Raw genomic sequence first — 18,054 nt, forward strand, 5'->3', positions numbered from 1 at the left:
GTATCGGCGCGCGGATTATTGATCCCTCCATCCTCCTCTTCGTCCCCTTTGCTTATGATATTTCGAGGAAAAGAAGCAACGCGGAGAACATGATTGTTACACGTTGAAATGAAACGAGACGACGAGGATAGTAGTAGAGTAGTAGTATTGACGTAAAATGGCATGAATCGATCCTGGTGGTGGTGGTGTGACGTCCATCGAACTTGGATCTGTTATTCCACAATATCTTTTCTCCCCGCAATTTCTTTCCTCGAATTCGTTTTTCGATCATTTTGAATCTTTCGAGTCCATTCGAGGCGACGAGAGAGATTCGACAGATAAGATACGTTTCTTTTAATTCGCGATGTTTGTTCTCTAAATATCTCTAATTACGATATGCACGCGCCGAATTTAACGAATTTTTTGGTGTTTCTCTCATTCAACGCAGATCAAACGCTCCAGATGGAATCGCCTTCGGCCCAGGACCGTCTTATCGAGGCCCAAGAAGATTTCACCTCGGCGGGATCGTCGTCGGAAGCAACAACGTCCGCGTCGACGGAGGAGCCGTCTACAACCGCCGAATCAACGGAACGAAGTGACGAAGATGTCGGTTCTTTGACGACTGCGGCCGAGGAGGATATGCGCGATGTCGTCGTCGTTGGTGAATCCATCGAGGAAAACGAGGATACGTTTGTCAATGTAGAATCGTGCGAGGCTTCGCTCGCTTCTCTCGAGACCTCGAACGACTCTTCGGCCGGCGAAGGTCAACTAGATTTCTCCGACATGGGTCTTAAATTGGGGAAGAACGAGAAACGATCCGAGGACGAAGACGTGGATGCGAACGTAGAAGTGAAATCGAACGAATCAATCGAAGTCGAACAACAAGATTGTTTAGAGGCGACGTCGACGACGATATGTACGACATCGCAGACGACGGCATCTACGACGTCAATGTCGTCATCGGCAACGTTATCGCCGTCGCCGCCGTCGATGGTTCAGTGCGTCAGCGAGAAACAGACGACGGAGTACTGTAAAACGAGCGACGGGGAATTCGTCACCTCGTCGCCGATATGCAGAAAGAGACCGGCTACCGATTTCCTGCCGATCAATGCGGAGATCAAGCGAATCGGCGTCGAGATGCCCGAGAACGAGTCTAATCAAGTAAGGAGGATCTCGCCGGTGTTGGTCTCTCTTCGAGAGCGCACCCTCGGCGAGATATCGTTGTCCTCGGACTCGTGCCTGTTCGACAGCGAGGTTGGCAGTCGATGCGTGCCGAGAAACAACAGGATCCTCGATGATTTGTTGACGAGCACTAACTGTAGATTGTCGACGAGCCTAGACGATTCTTTTCAAGCCTCGGACCACGATACCGAGGCGACAGATTGCACGGACACCGCGGAACGCAGGATGTGCAGAGTGGCGACATCGTTGGAAGGTGAATGTACCAGCGGGAGCGTGGAGGAGGCGCTGGCAGAGCAGGGCGAAAAGCTCGAGTACCCGGACCCGTTCATCGACGAGGATTCCTGTTGTTCCCTGTCTCGCGACAGCCCCGAGAGGAATCTTAAAAAGTGCGAGGAGCCGAAACAGTGCGAGGAGCCGATCGACGACTCGTGCTCGTGCAACGACACCATGCCTGCCGGCGATGCTTGCGCTGTTACGCGCGACGAAACCTCTAACGAACTGATAAAAAATTCGTTACCCAATTTAATAGTTAAGGTGGAACAGATCGATTTGTCCCGTTACTTGGCGGCCGAAAGGAAAGATAAGAGCAAGCGTATGGTAATCGTACCTAAGAGGAAGCAGAAGAAAACTAGCGAGGAATGCAAGGACGATGCCGGTAACGTAGACGTAAGGACCGATCCCAAGGAATCGTTACAGTGTTTCGTCCCATTGTGCACTTACACGAGCGAAAGTGATGAAAAGACTGAGTCCCAGGACCAGGAGAAACAAGTAGACTCCGTTCTAGTATCCACCGCGCGAGAAAAATTAGAGTCATCTTTCACCTCCACCCCCATTAAGGAATGCAAGGTGCTGTTGCAGAGGATAACGTTGCCGAAAACGGCGAGAACGATGACAACGATCCAACAACAGGCGTTGGAAGAGACGGCGGCACCGAGGGCGATAATAGAAAAGTTGGCCGAGGACGAGGAGGTCGTGTTTTCATTTCCTCTTCCTTCCACCGCGAATCTACAAACGTTGAGCAATTTGGATCCGATCGAGGCGACGAGACCCACCTCTCCGGAGGAGTTGTTGGAATCTACTGCGGACGTTGCAGAAGCTATCGATACAGAGACGGAAACCGAGACTGGTTCCGATAGTTCCGAAATGTCGAGCATGACGAACGTACGTCTCGGTGGATGCGACGATGACGCTGCTTCCGACCAAATATCCTGTCAAGAGAGCGAGTCCATTTGTTGCGTCGACATTAATCCGGAGATCATATCGAGGTTGGAACCGGAGAGGCCGGAACCTTTCACCGAAGATTCAGCGGAAAGTTTGGCCCTTGCCACCGGTGCACGAGATGAAGTTAGATCGGATGGAAGCGATTCTGGTCTGGGGAGCGAGATTCCTGGTGATCCAGGGCCTGCACCGGTGCCGGAAAGCGATTCCGAGACCTCGTTCTTAGATAGGATACCGGATGATATTCTTTCCGACAAAGAGAAAGGTAATCGAACGATACAATTTTCTTCCCCATTTTTACGTAGTCAGAACTTTTGTTAAAGTTCAACAACATCACGATAATTTTTGTCCACAAGCAAGAAGGAAATATGACGACGTTCTGTTTCAGCAGTGAATCAATTGGATAGCTTTGTACCGAACGTGGATGTACCCGATACGCCGCAGACGCCATTGACGAATTTTCGCAGTCCTTCGAAGAGTAATCTGAAACGAAGATTGATGGATTGTATGGAAGGGGTTCCTAGCCCAAAGAGGAGCAATACGGATGAATCCATGAAAAAGAAACGCAATATTCAGTTCGACGCGGTCACAGTTTATTATTTTCCCAGGGCACAGGGTTTTACTTGTGTACCTTCTCAGGTATATAGATTTTATCTCGTTGTAAATTTTATTACATACGCTATATCCGCATTTATATACGTATTCAATGGTATACAGTACGTACGAATACAGCATATATGCTAAATCGATTTATCGTTCTCAGGGTGGCAGCACTCTTGGCATGAGCGCAACTCACACTCATGCTGAACGATTCTCGTTATCGGAGCACGCTGCCGAACAGAGGCGAATTCATCGTGCTAGGCTAGCTCAATTACGCTCCGAGCGTGCTGCAAATTGCGTATCGGAAGCGGCCTCCAGTTCTGAGGATCCTAGCGACGATACGGACGAGGAGCAAAGTGATAACGAGGATCTGGATATCGATAGTTATTACTTCCTGCAACCAGTGCCTACATGGCAGAGACGAGCTTTACTTAGGGCAGCAGGAGTACGTAGAATAGACGCGGTCGAGAAGGACGAGTGCCGCGATATTAGAGCTAGCAGAGAGCATTGTGGTTGCGGGTGTAAAGGATACTGCGATCCCGAGAGCTGTCCTTGTAGTCGAGCTAATGTAAAGTGCCAGGTTAGTAGATGAACGTTATTTATATATATATATATATATATATATGGGTAAAGAGTTTTTTATGGAAAAAGAGAAAAAGAACAAGTGAATGATTGCAATGTGTGTTAATAGGTTGACAGAGCGGGTTTCCCTTGCGGATGTACCCGCGATGGTTGTGCAAATAGTTCAGGCAGGATCGAGTTTAATCCAGTACGAGTACGAACGCATTTCATTCACACGCTGATGCGATTGGAGTTAGAGAAAAAGCAACGAGAAGAGGAAGAAGGCGCGGATCATGACGCTTCCGACAATCAAAACGGTAGAAGTCCGTTACGAGAGATCAATTTAGGATCCGTGATGGAGAATAGGACTACGGAATCATGCCTGAACGGCGGTGGATTTACGACGCTGCATTACGAGAATCACGACGCCAGAGATGGCGGGACAAATTGTCAGCCAGAAGTGTCCGGTACTAGAGAGGATAGCCTGGATTTGTATGCGATTAGAGATGATTGTTATCCTAGCGAAGACACTGTTGACGGTACGCAGGGACCTCAAAGGAAACTTCATCCTGAATTTAGTCAAGCTTTTCAAACGTTCTCGGGGCAAACAAGTGCCGGGGTTAACTTTCAACAGCCTCCTTATCAGGATTATCAGCCTTACGCTAACCTTCCTTCCACATCTAGGGTGCAATTTCAGCCGCAATTCCAAACGGTGCCAGGAAATGCAGGGTTCTCACACTACGCGCCTTACGGACAAGATACCGGATCAATTCAGGGGAACTGCCAGGTCCATCCCGGACAACATACTTCCACCTATGAAACTAGTTTTGCGCAAGATGAAACAACCGGATCACAATATACGAATTTAAATTCGGTACAGCCGATGAATACCGTGGTTCAACAGATGGGTAAACTAGAACCATTTTCTGAACTTTTGTCTGGTAGATATTCGTATTACGGTGAAATGGAGCCTCAACCGCACAGTACTTATCACGGTAATGGAACCAAGGTTGAGGTGGAGAAGAATCAAGTTAACGAACAACAATCGGAAAGTACAGAGGAGTGCGACGAAAATTTTGGGGAGATCATAAAAAAATCAATGGTTGAGACTGTATCCGCTTAGGTCAAACTGTAGATACGATGAATTGTCTATGTGCAAGTCCGTCAAAAGTCCGTTTTTGACCCATAGTGATTTATAATGAAAAATAGAGTAATTTCGACAAGTTTTCGTCGAAAACCTCGCGAATAAAAGAAAAGAAAAGAGAGAAAAAAAAAAAAAAAAAAAGAAAAAAAAATAAGAAAGAAGAAGTATCCCGATAAGAAGGTACTGGAATTTTAACCAGTTATCCTTCCATGCGTTAGATAAATCTGAGTAAATTGTTTATGTGATTTTCGAATAGAACAAGTGTTCTCCTCGAGAATCACTCGCGGTTATAACTACGACGAGTCCCGTGGATGTCGTTAGAAAAATTACGCGGATACGTGTGCGTCCGCCCGGGATGGAACTTTGAGACATCGTCCTTGTTGTTCCTTTATTATAAAATCATCGATTGTGTAATTGATTGAACGGATAAGACGATGCTCTCAATAAACGTGAAGAGAATCCAGGGCCGCCAATTCGGTGAAGGATTTTCGAGGAAAGGTCTTCGTCGAAAATCTTCATGAACAGTCTCCTTGAACCGACAAGAATTCTGTATACAGTTACAGAACAAATTCAACGAGGTTGTGACCAAGAAACAACATATGGGATCAGCTTAGATTGCAGTTTATAATACTTAACTTTAATACTTTAATCATAGGAACGCGGGTCTCGCGTCTTTTTAAAAAAAGAAAAAAGAAAAAAAAGAATAAAACAAGTTTTCGAATCCGTGCGACAGCGGCGATGGCGAAAAACTTAATATTTAATTGCGACAGCGGAATCGAAAGATGTTCGCATTGCTGATCAGAAAGGAAAAAAAAAAAAAAAAAAAAAGAAAAGAAAGAAAAAGAAAAAAAAGACATATGCATGTACACAGACAAAAACACATTTATATTACGACCACGAAAATATGAGCGATTGTGATACCCAATTGCATATGAAAATGCAATTTGCCAGGATCGTAGATTAAGAAAATAAATTATGGGACTTTTTTATGCCAGTTAGTAAGGAATCGAGTTTGAATGGTTTTTTCAATCAACGGATGATGATAAAAGATAGAGACTTGACTTACTTTCTCGTGTTGTAATGAATGCACGCGCATTGGGATTACATATGGATGTACATGTTTCGAATGTTAGAGAGAGATCATAGTTGGTTGGCATACGAAGCGCACGCTGTCTACAGAACACATAATATTTAAGCCCTCGTATATTTTTCTCATTTTTTTGTATTGATACCTTGAAATTGCATTCCCTTTTTAATATCACGCACATTCTACAAAAATGTAACAAAAAGTGAATTTTTTTTGTGTAAAAAAAGTATAGGTTTTTTTCTTTTTTCTTTTTTTTTCTTTCTTTCTTTCTTTCTTTCTTTATTAAGAATTCTTTGTCTTTGTCTTTTCTCAATGGTTTGATCAATGGCTCAATTTCAGTCTTTGCAATTTCAAGGTAATCGTTAACATGAACAAAATAAAAAACAAATCTGCGCGAAGTTTTTTAATTTTTTCAAAAACTATAGTAAACAAAGTCTAATGGTAAATATATCGTATTCAGATATTCTTTTGCACACCCATTGTTACTCACCTTGTAGATTTTCAGACACAGACCTCTTTAGCATCCCGGGACGTTGATCGCTATACCCACGATTAATTGAAATATTACATATAAGAAAACAATGATAACGACGCTAGTATTAAATTTATACATACTTATTGGACGTGTCAGCTCCCAAGCACTTTTGACGATCTTCTATTTCCGTGTTTTACACTGTGTTCATCGTCGCTGATTGGTGCCTAAAATCGTTACGTTTGTTGTCAGTGTACAATGATAACGAAATCTCATTTTCGAAAATAGAAGAAACGAGAGGGAGACGTAGATTTAAAGAGTTAAGATGTTGCGAGGGATGTGACACCTCCGTATAACATAAATATACATATAAACTACACGTATGTAAGTAACTTTTAGAGTATTTGAGTAAAAAAAAGGCATACATAGTTGATAGCGTTTTATTAAATGTTGTGAAAAAGTCTCTTGTCTGTCGTGTAATGTGTTGTCTTATTATGTGTGCGTCTTTTTGTTCTTTGTTATTTCGTCCTTTTATATTCATGATACCATGATCCTTCAATTCCTTCATTTGTTACGTTGGAAATAGTTGGCAAAAACTAATGTTTTATGTGATTCTTTTCTATGTATTGTACCTTGATCCGTATTACGATCCTGTCATATAAGTCATGTTAATTGCATAGGATATCCGGTAATATTCACATAACGTTATGCAAAAATATTCTTTCTATATTTAATATACTTGTTCTTATTTATTGCGATAATATGCGATTAAAAGACACTAACGTGTATTATTATTATTATTATTATTATTATTATTATTATTATTATTATTCATACGAACGAAGAGAGAAGTCTTACGAAATATTAGAAATTAATATTACTTAAAATAACTATATAAATTTTAATAAGTTTTTATAACGAAAATTTAAATAGCCCGCTAAATAATTCAAATTATGTATCTGAAATTATAGATGCGCGCGCACGTTTAGTTTCAATATGGCGTCCATAGCGGGAATCCTGTTCGTGTCGCGGTGGTGTTTTTTCTCGTTATTTTTCGAAATATAAATCATATTCGAAAGCGCGAGTGCACAAACGATCGGTTTTTAAAACGGTAATTCATGTGATGTTCTACGTGGCAAACTAGTTCGATTCTAAATGACTCGTTTCTTCTTCCTGTTCGTATGCCGCGAGGAGTGGGGACGACGCGATGGAAGGGAAAGCACTAGTAGTTCTCGAGTCGAGTGTCTCTGGAAGTAAGCGCTTGCCCGTGAGCCTGTACGGTAGTTCGATTGGTGCGGTAAATTTATTATTCGACTTTTTTTCTTCCCGTTCGATCGTTGAAACGCGAAAATAAGAGATCGAGTTCGATTCGATGTGTGGTGCGGGGATTCATGTTCATGGCGTAGTTCAAAAATTCGCGACGCTTTCGTGAGAACGGTTAACACGACGGCGTGCTAGTGTCGTTGACGTTTCGTGTGTCAGTGTCCTCTCTCTTTGTTCCTCTCTCTCTTACGCTTGCCCTTTCTCGATTCGGTCTTTTTCTATCTCGTCCCTTCTATACACGTTAACCATTGTATCACAAGTCGCGTCGTTGCTGCAATGTCAGATGACAGGTGTGAGGCGCTATCATTAGTGTATATTAACGAGTCCTTCGAGTGTCCTGCGAATTTAGGATATGCTGCAGAATGACGAGTGCAAGGTTGTTCTATCGGAAGGGCGGCGAAGAGGACCGAAGACGACGACCACGACGACGATCTCGAATTCCCTCGCGCTAGCGGTGGGCTATGAGCGCTGACAATGGGGACGACTCCTTGGTAATTATCATACCTTTCTCTTTTTTATTACTCCCTCCTGTTTTGTCTCTCTGTCTGTTTCGTGTTTGTATTGCGGACAGTGAAATATGCAGGTTGACAGAGCGCGGTTTTGTCGTGCGGAAATAATCGTGGATTTGAAAGCTCGTTCTTTCTCTTTCTTATTTCTTCTCTCTCTCTCTTTAACGTAACGCGGTCACGAAGGAAATATTCCTACTGGCGGGAATATTCTTAAGAGAACATATGTATTTCACTTTCGTGTCAATGATAAAACGTTTCGATCGCTCGTTGAAAAAATTATAAAACATTTGACAGAAGGAACATTCCTTATCATAATTTTTTTTACGTAATCAATGAAACAGGAAATAAAATGTTTAAATAACAATCATGAAATTGCACGATTGCGTCGTCAGCGTGAATCGATTTCGATTCACTTTGTACGTAACGAGTTTCAATCTTTTGACAATTGTTAATTATGCTGACTAATCGGCTCGCGTGGGGATTCTAAACGCGTTTAAACATTGCGTTTAAATTCGGTAGTTTCAAAGAATGAATTTAATAAGTTTGTCCAAACATTTATCCTATAATTTAACCTTATACGAGAGTTACGTTATTACCAGTAATTTTCATCGTGATGAAATACGAGTTCTTCTAAAGCAATTAGAAAAAGGACTCGTAGATCATAGATCTTTATTACATCGTTCAACGTTAATTGCTAATAACTTGGATGCTGTCACGTGTTTCTGGACCACGTGATCCGAATGGACAGTCTCATCTGTACCGAGTAAAAGTAATTCCTTGCGGTTAACGTTACTTTTTGCTCGATGGTCATAGTTGTGAAATCCGCTTTACGTTTCGTAAGCTCGGTTAGCCACGGAACAAAATGGGACGAGAGCGGAATATGATTTTCGATCGGGACGTCGCCTAAAACGAGTTCTCTACGTTCTCTAAGAATCGTTTCGATATCGCACGTGTCTCCCTTCTCTTTCTTCTCTCATTGTTGATTTTATTCGAGGATCTTGTCCAAAGATAATCTCTTGTTCGTTGACCTTTGTTCTCGTGGACGCAATCGTAATGCAGCGAACAGCTTGTACTTGGATGGAACACGTTCAATAACTCGAGAGTCAATGAAACTCGCGCACGCCTCGCGCACGCGAAGGTATGCTTACTATCGAGGGATGTCGTTCTGTTTATGTTAGAAATTATTCGCTCGACCATATCGCTCTCGTATATTACGCATATCCTCCACTTCGAAATTGATTTTAGCCTATTTGTTTTTTATCATTGTTGCTATTATTTCTATCGCTATCGTTACTGTGTAATATTCGACGATTAGCCTTGCTAACCAAGAAATTAGATTCAAAGCATTAGTTATTCTGTTCGGTTGATACGAGTGTTGTCGTCCGCAAAGTTTCCTTCTCGATTAAAAATTCCACGATCGCGTTAATCCTTTACCAGTTCTTGGTCGATGAGAAAGGCAGGACGGTATAACGCTTATGAGAATGCAAAGTAATACGTGTCAAGTCTAACGAGGCGCGTCGCGGAATGCAGGAGGCGAGAAAGAAGTGCGGGCTTTGCGAATGTACAACTTTTTCATAGATACAACGTGTTCTACGAGACGTACATACAACTTGCTTGTTTAAAAACCGATTTTTCTATAAAAAAAATTTATCCATGACATATTGAACTGAATTTAAAATTATTGCATCAAATCCTTGAACAGCAAACACAGAAAATCTCGAATGAAAATTTTTACAATAATTTATAAAATATGTATATGTAAAGTTATTTCGTGTTATTAATTTTCGTATCTAGAATAATCGTACGATTAAGTTTAAATTAGAGACATTGGAAGATTAAATAATATTTTCAAAAATGTCGAAATATCGTGGAAAATACAACATCCATCCTAAGATTTCGAACAAGAATGTATATACACGTAGCGTTTAACGTTCATGCAAGTGATCGTAATAGAAAAAAAAAAAAAAAAAATGGAAGAGAAAGTTACGTTAGTTTTTATACGCAATATGGAGTCTCGAGTCGGTTTCTCGCGAAACGAAGATACTTTCGATCGATATTTTGGAGCACCCTGTATACTATACTTTGATTTCCGTCTTGGGTCACGCTTTCATCGAAAAGGAAAGGGAACACGTTCGAGCTATTCTGTGACGATTCTGTAACGATATATATATGTGTGTAAATCCGAATATTCGATATGCTATATACGTGATCGAAGATACAGGTTCACAATAGTGTCTATCTCGTGGTTGAAAATTGCCCCATTGTTGGCAAGAGAGATAGCTTCGAGACACTCGTCCGGGAAATACATCTTCGGCCAGATGTTGGAGAATGAACGAGGACTTTGTGCAAGAAACTCGAACGATAAACGAGTCGATCTGGAGCGTTCAGTGGATGGTAGACGTACCAATGCCACGGGTACTGTTACTTCTAGTTATTCGACCCAAGGTGAAAATCTATCTTATATAGATATTTAAAATGATCAAAAGTGGGAGGTACTCTTCGTGTTCAAATTAGGTCGTAAAAAAAAAAAAAAAAAAACGAATCGGTATGGATTAGGCAATGTATAGATAAGGCTCGTATTGGTTAAAAAATTTATTTCGTCCACGTATCCCACGATTAATCTATTAAACTGTTAATCGAGAAGGATGAGGTAACTCGTGCCTTGAACTTAATTAATTGTTTATCCAGTGATCCTCTTCTTCTAACCCATCATTCGTAACGGATATTGTAACATTATATTCATCGAAAGTAATTCGACACTGAAATTAATTCGTTCAACTCCAACAAGATAGTACAACTCTAATTACACGAAATTCACACGTAACCTCTCCCAAAGAAAAGAAACGGTCGCAACAAACGGTTAAACGTTCTCACTCTCGGCCGATCGACTGTAATTAATCGCAGGATTCACGGGTATCGGTTCAGTAGGCCTGATCCCTTTCCCATATCGATGTGTCACACGAGAGAGATGGATTCCCGCGTATCGATTTCACGCGTTGGAGAAAAATACGCGACCGCCACGAACCACGCATCATGGTCCACGTTACTTTCACGTTTCCGTTCGGTCGGCGTCGACGAAGATCGGGGATCATCGCGGGAAACCCAGACAAAGACAAGGATAGAAAGGAAAGCGACACGGAGAGAGAAAAAGGGAGAGACGGGATTCTTCTCGTTTTGTACTGAATTCTGAATGGACATCCGCCTTTCTCACGATCGAGCCACGCTCGTGAGAAGATTGATTCGTGCGAACCGCGTGCCGAGGAATTGGAGCGTCGCCGTGTACACACGCGTATTTTTTCATCTTCATGCGGTACATTCGTGGTACGTACTACTCTGCCTCGTACGTTTGTGCCAATATTGAAACAGACACGGTGCAAATGTTTAGACAGAAAGGGGGGAGGGGAGGCAATTAGACTCGTGTCGTGAGCGAATCTGAAATAATGATTTTCGTCTGGAATGGAAGAACGAGGATTATCTCGAGGATTTATATAATAGAGGAGGATTTATAATAAGCGGATTGGATTAGGTCTGAATACATTCAATTTTGATCATTACGAAGTTCGAAAGATGATTCAATCTTTTGAAAATTGAAGATATAGGAATGTGATAGCTGCGATACTGGAATGATACTAAAATACATCGTGGAAATTGAATTGATATCGTTTTTAACGAGAATGCAGATCTCGACAATTCTTTTGTAACCGCCGTGGTTCTTGGAAAATTTACCTCGTACGAGATATTAGATCCACTTAAAATCATTTAACGCGATTTTCTATTTCAATGAAGGAGTTATACGAGTTCAAACGAGTCGAAGGTTATAATGTTTAAGCCGCATGCTTCGAGATTGCACATAACGATAGCAAAGCAAATTTTTCTTTTTTTCTGTAATTTCTACGCGAGAATTATAGAAGCGTGGAATATGGGAGGATCGAATGGTCGAAGAAATTGCGTCGACCGTTAAGGAAGAAAAGGAATATTAAATCTATTTTTTGCTGCTCCTTTCCGTTCTTATCGTGGTTTCGAGATAATACGTAATACAAAAGATATAAAGGCTGGATAGGAAAACAGATGAGGGGGGAAAAAGAAAAATAAAAATACAAGCCTCGGTTTAGGTTTAAGAGGCTTGAAACCGCAAAAAGATCTGCAGACGTTAATCATAGAAGCGTCTCGTGGTCGAGCTGTTTCTTATTGGAGTTGTGAAATTGCTATCGGCTATCGAAAATCAAACATTTATACAAGTGGATTTGATTATAGTGATTAAAATATTTGTCGTTTTTTTGCAGAACTTGGTAAATCGGAGAAATGTTACTTCCTAATGCGATAAAAAATTATTATTGCTGTTTCAAGGAAAAGTTAGTCGCGAATATATGCAAATGACTTTCTCTTTCTATATCTATTCTATCTCTATATCTTAAGTTAACATTCAATTTTAATTATAGAGTATGCAGTGTATTAAATTATTCCAGATAATGTATAATTTCATAATTTCACTTTCGATCAGTTAAATGTTTTTATTGGAAATCATTTCCAATCTTAAAATATATAAATTATAAATATAAAAGATTAGAAAGATTAACAAAATTCACGAGCTTTCGAAGATCTCGTTCGTCGAACAAATAAAATTATTAATTTTTATCGCCTCGAATCGAATTCAAATCGAAATTCAACGGACATCACATCGAACTGTCTAACTCTTTCGACCTTGATCTTAATACCGTTTCCTCGAAACGAGTCGCGCCATCCACGATCTTCTTGTTTCGCGCTCGATCTCAAACACACCCCTCTTTCCCCACTCAAGATTTTATCGAAATCTATCGTTTTTCGTGAAAACGTGACTCGTGGGTTGCGCGTGGGACACGCACGCGTATTCGTGACTCGGTACACCTACGTGAGTCTGAAATCGCTCAAGGTTTCGGCGTGGTGCAATTCGGTCGACTGATTTCGCTTGTTCACGAACGAAAGCGGTGACAATGGCGAATTAAAAGAGGGGGGAGGAGGAGGGAAAAAGAATGGACTAGACAAGAGGGGGACGATTAAATGAAAATCGGTGCTAATTGGATCCTGAATCGCTTCATAAGAAGGAAGAAATCGGGGGTCTGCTCTAATGACTGGGAACAGCGGTAGTTTGACTACCACTGCTGGTAAACACGTGTTTTACAAACCGGCCGATCCCGTGTGAAAGTGGAGAAATTTCGCGAATAGTATACGCCACGCAACTAAATGATCGTCCTTGAGTAATGGCCACTTTTTTTTTTTTTTCTTCGCTTTTATTCGATACTTTTCAACAGATATTTACTTCCCTTTACCTTTTAAATCGAGGCGAATAGCAAATTGATTTTTTTTAAGCTCAATTTTCCAACAAATTTTTACCTTCTTGTTGTCGAGTTATTAAAGAAAGATTTAAAAATCATACGATCATACCGTAAGATTTAAAAATTCGTTCACACATGTATCAACAATTTACCAATTTACTTAACAATTTCATCGGAAATTCCATTTATCGAGGATGCAATTATCATATTTACTTCACGCGTTCTTTCCTCGTTTATTAACACCTGTTACACTCTTCGATCCAACGTCCACGATTCAGACCGTATAATATATATATATATATATATATAACTGTTTCGCTCGATCGTAAATCCCATCGGCCACCTCGTCTCTCTGTTCCAACTCCGATCCATCCAATGACCGTGACCTCGCTCGTTACGCTGAATCAATTTTTCTTCGAATAATCGATACACCCGATCGATCTTTTGGTTTATCGGCCGATACATCGTTCCACGGTTCCGTTATCCATCGTTTCTTCCGTATCGAGGCAAGAGTCGCGATCGATCAAACGTTTCGAGAGAAGAAATCGGCGCGCAGAAATGGATCCGCGAGAGTTAACGGGGTTAATGAACATCGTCTCGCCTGGGGCCAGCGTTTTATCGACCATGCTCGCCTTTCTAGCCGTGTATTGCGTGTACACGCGAGCAGACGCACGAGATTCTAAGAAAGTAAACGACCTTAGGACCGAGGAGCACAGACTGGATATATAATTATTACTTCTCGGTCGGCTTGGAAACCAGAGGCTATGAATAATTAGGTTGTCGGTTTGATACGAGCGGATGTTTTCGATTCACCGTTACATTTTTTTACATTTTTTCCTTTTTTTTTTTTTTATAATTATTCCGATAATTATAAAATAGATACGTGGCAAATAGCATTCGTTTGAAACTAATTTTTTAACATTGCTATGGAGTGGACAGACAGAAATAACAGACGTCGAATTCGATCGTTTGAGTCTTGATAATATTGAAATTAGGGAAAATTTTTATCGATTGGACGATCCTTTCTTTTTTCCCAATCGTTTGATCGAAAAAGTGATCAAAGCGAAAGGCGTTGAAACGAAAAGGGAAAAAAAGAAGGAGCATATCTTTGGACGAGTTGCTGCCGTTAGAGGCAGAGTTTGTTCCCCCGTCGATTCCAGGGGTGAGAAGCTGAGTATCGATTTTTCCACGGTGGTGGACCGCGCTCTCAGTGTGCAGACTGGCACACAAGTAGCTTGTTGTTGGAGTACGCGTATATACGCTCTAACAAGATTTACTGTTCGGTGAATTGCACGCGAGAACGGATGGGGAAACAAAACGAAACGAAACGTGTCGGCGAACGAAATGCACCGTATACCACGATCACACGTTGCAAACGCACCACGAAATCCGCGAAAACGTGAATTTCACGTTCCAATCTCTGACCTCCCAGAAGCTGTTTAGCTAGTCTTATAGGTAATCTTGAGAGTGTCCTCGTGGAAACAGAGATGAACGAATGCAATTATATGGAAAAGGAAATTGAGCTGGAATGAGAATCTTATTCAGTTTTTGGATCAGCTTCTGTTTGCTGGATATTTTCTTTTTAGAGAAATTATATAGGGTTTTTTATTTAAAATAGCATTAATTTTCGAAGAAAATTATTGGCAGAAATTAAGATCATAGTGAAGGATACCTTTGATCGATTATTTTAGGTTTATTTCTTTTTTAATAACATCAAAATCATTCTTGTTGTTCAGCAATATAATTTTTCTCTCGTATTTATTATTACCTCAATCCACAACGAATTAAAATTACGCAGAGAATTATACATAAAATTAATTTTAACTTCAACTCGCAAAATTAAAGAAAATTTTGAAAGTATAAAAAATTCTCAAAGCAAGGTGAAATTGACGTACGGTACATCTTCGAAGCTAAATTTTTTTCCAATTTTTCTTTCCCCATTGCTTTCACTTCGTATTAAAAATTAAAGATGTCTCGTCATTAACGTCGCCACACGAGACATCTTGCTCGCAGATGTTGAAGGGTTAACGAGGAAACACCTCTCGAAAATAACCAGTTTTCGAAGCGATCTCCTTCTCCCGTGTAATTTTATCTTCTCTCTCGTTAATAAAAATCGTCCAAGCCCTTCAGGAAGTACCTGTTATAATTTCACGCGTTATATTTATCCCCATTCACCCGCTCTTTCCCGCTATAAATCAGTTTGACGGTAGTTACACGGCGCACGATTACGTGTTGCGACGAGATGACGTAGGAGGCCGGTTACGTCAGACGTTGAGCGACGTCACGGTTGCATTTTAACACTTGCGAGCCAATGTGGCGGGTATGTGATAACGAGTGAAACGTAGTTTGATCATTGTGCGAGTGTTGCAATTGTTTATCGATCCACTCGTGCCCACTCGTTCAAGTTCGTACCACGTCCCGACCCTCGTCGACATTGTCTGGGGTGGCTTTTAGACGCGGCTTTGTGAAGGTCCCTCTCTCTTTCTCTCGATTTGAGAAAACGATCGATCCTCGAGAATTTTAGTAGTGTGGGATTAAGTGGTCTAAAAAAAAAAAAAAAAAAATGAGAAGAAAGAGGAATCGTGTGAATATTTTGCAACGTTGTTAGAAAAAAGTTAGTTTTGTTGCGCGCAATCTCTCGTTGTCCGATAAAAGAATCTGTTATTACTTTTTTTTCTATTAGTTGTAATTTTATGCGATGCAAATACTATGATAAATAATGTGTACGAATATTTTTTTTTATTAACCGTTTAGGATTAGAATAGAATACTATTTCAATATGAAAATTTATCATATTCCAAGAGTATAGAATTTTATTTATCGGCATAAAAATGTTATTTCCTCGTCTATCAAGACTCACGTATATATTATAAACGTTTTCTCGTAGCACGGTTTAAGCGAAAGCTTAATCCTTTCGTAAAAGAAATCTTAATCTTAATCGCCTCTGCAATAATATATTTCGTTTAAAAAAAGAATCCTCGTATCCTCCAAATCGGTCTCGTATCATAAAGGCCGGTATGTTGTACTCGGCCACCCTCGTTACAGCTTTCTATCACCCTCGAGTAGGGTGAATTTGATGACTCAGGCCGCTTTATACGGGGAATGGAATTACGTCTCCTGTTCCAGAATCCCATCTATTCACCATTGTACGAGAGGAGACAGGGCAAACATCTTGACGTTGAAGTGGCTCCTCTGCTTCAGAGACCTTTTGCAAAGTGACGTCGCCAACATTCGAACAATATATATATATATGTGTGTGTGTGTGTGCGTGTATTTCGAATTGGGGGTCTTCCTCGAGCCTTTGATATCTTCGAGATTGTTTCCTCTGATTTGTTTAAGGAATTAATTTGGGGCAATTTTTTGAAGCAAGTAATTCGAAGCATGAAAGTTTAAGAATTGTTGTTTCGAAGAAATGTTGTCCCTGCGAGTGGATTGAAAGATAGCATATCCTAATTTGATATACATTACGTTGATGGAAAAGTAATGTCGATTTTGCGATAGATAAGATATATATCGTGAGTCAATTTTAAGTGATATACATTGTTTAGTTTTCTAAATATTTTGAAATATATTACATTTTATTCCAAATCGGCGAATAAAAGTTATAATTAATGATTTAATTATCGAACAAATTAAAGAACAGATCGATAGATCTTTTAATTAGGATACTGTTCTTTAAGCATCTTTGTTTTAATTTAGCTGAGTAATCCTCTTTTATGGAGTCATAAAAATATAGTTCTTAATGAGTTAAAAACGAAAAAAACTCACAGCATCTTGAAGCAAACAATGAGGATTATATAACCGATTAAACAAAACGATATAATGTGTATCGTAATGTGGATACAACTTATATTACTTTCCCACGAATGTAAATTTAGAAAAGGGAAAGAAAAAACAAGAACACTTCTAATTCGTGAAATTTCCTATTTCAATTTTAAAATGTGAACGTGTTGCGATGCTATACACGAATTTAATAAACGATATAATAACAGAAAATGGATAAAAATCAATCGACTTTGTATTATCGTCGCAGAATTTTCTAGCTAATTCTCTCTTAATGTAACGCGTTTAATAGATATCTAGATAACATCCCGCGTAATCGTGGGAGACGGAATATCGGATTTCCAGGATTCGTGTAGAAAGCGTGACCGAAACGAACGAAATCCGATATTTTAAAGACTCGTGTCGGAGACATGCATCAATTCTTCATACGATAACTGTTGTACTTGATTATGGCATTACCGACACGCGATCACGAAAAAATGTAGGAAAAGAAATGGACGAATTTAAATGGAACCATGCCTGCGAATAATTTAGATTAATAATTTTCAAACTTTTGTTCTGGGTATATCGTCTTTAAGAGTGATTGGCATACGTTTTGGAGAAATTAATGATTAATAATTAATAAGAAATTAATAATTCTTAAGTTGGTATCTATATATCTTGAGAACCACTGTTCTAGACTGCTCTAGAATAGCTTAAGATCCATTCTATTTTCACTTGTATATGTATGCCTGTGAAAATTTACGGTGTTTAAAATGGAAGATATGTACGTTTCTTTTTTTTCCTTTGGAAAATTTTTTTAACTTTTGAATTTGTGTCAATTTCAAGGAATTATGTTAGTTGGTCATAGCCAGATAAATTTTATGGTTCAAGAATATTTAATT

At 40.0% G+C, this 18,054-nt stretch overlaps 2 protein-coding genes across 7 annotated transcripts in view; both read left to right on the forward strand.

Annotated features, from left to right (window-relative positions):
• Positions 1-6,706, forward strand: part of Axud1 (AXIN1 up-regulated 1) — a 32,554-nt gene extending 25,848 nt beyond the window's left edge. For 3 of the 5 annotated variants that reach the window (XM_031918860.2, XM_031918853.2, XM_031918861.2), the window contains 4 exons: positions 428-2,644; positions 2,768-3,018; positions 3,143-3,559; positions 3,671-6,706. In XM_031918860.2, the coding sequence (XP_031774720.2) occupies positions 442-2,644; positions 2,768-3,018; positions 3,143-3,559; positions 3,671-4,663 (3,864 nt within the window). In that variant the 5' untranslated portion in view covers positions 428-441 and the 3' untranslated portion in view covers positions 4,664-6,706. The remainder of the gene's footprint in view (positions 1-427; positions 2,645-2,767; positions 3,019-3,142; positions 3,560-3,670) is intronic. The other 2 variants (XM_086915767.1, XM_031918857.2) reach the window with 1 other exon arrangement.
• Positions 6,707-7,235: 529 nt separating this feature from the next.
• The window catches only part of Rgl (Ral guanine nucleotide dissociation stimulator-like), a 35,845-nt gene continuing 25,026 nt past the window's right edge, over positions 7,236-18,054 (forward strand). Inside the window, exon 1 of one of the 2 annotated variants that reach the window (XM_086915779.1) lies at positions 7,236-8,057. In XM_086915779.1, the coding sequence (XP_086771905.1) occupies positions 8,028-8,057 (30 nt within the window). In that variant the 5' untranslated portion in view covers positions 7,236-8,027. The remainder of the gene's footprint in view (positions 8,058-18,054) is intronic. The other variant, XM_086915775.1, reaches the window with a different exon arrangement.

The sequence above is a fragment of the Apis florea genome, unplaced genomic scaffold (assembly GCF_048593485.1).
Source record: "Apis florea isolate Af1SG1 unplaced genomic scaffold, ASM4859348v1 contig_3793_pilon, whole genome shotgun sequence".
NCBI classification, from domain to species: domain Eukaryota; kingdom Metazoa; phylum Arthropoda; class Insecta; order Hymenoptera; family Apidae; genus Apis; species Apis florea.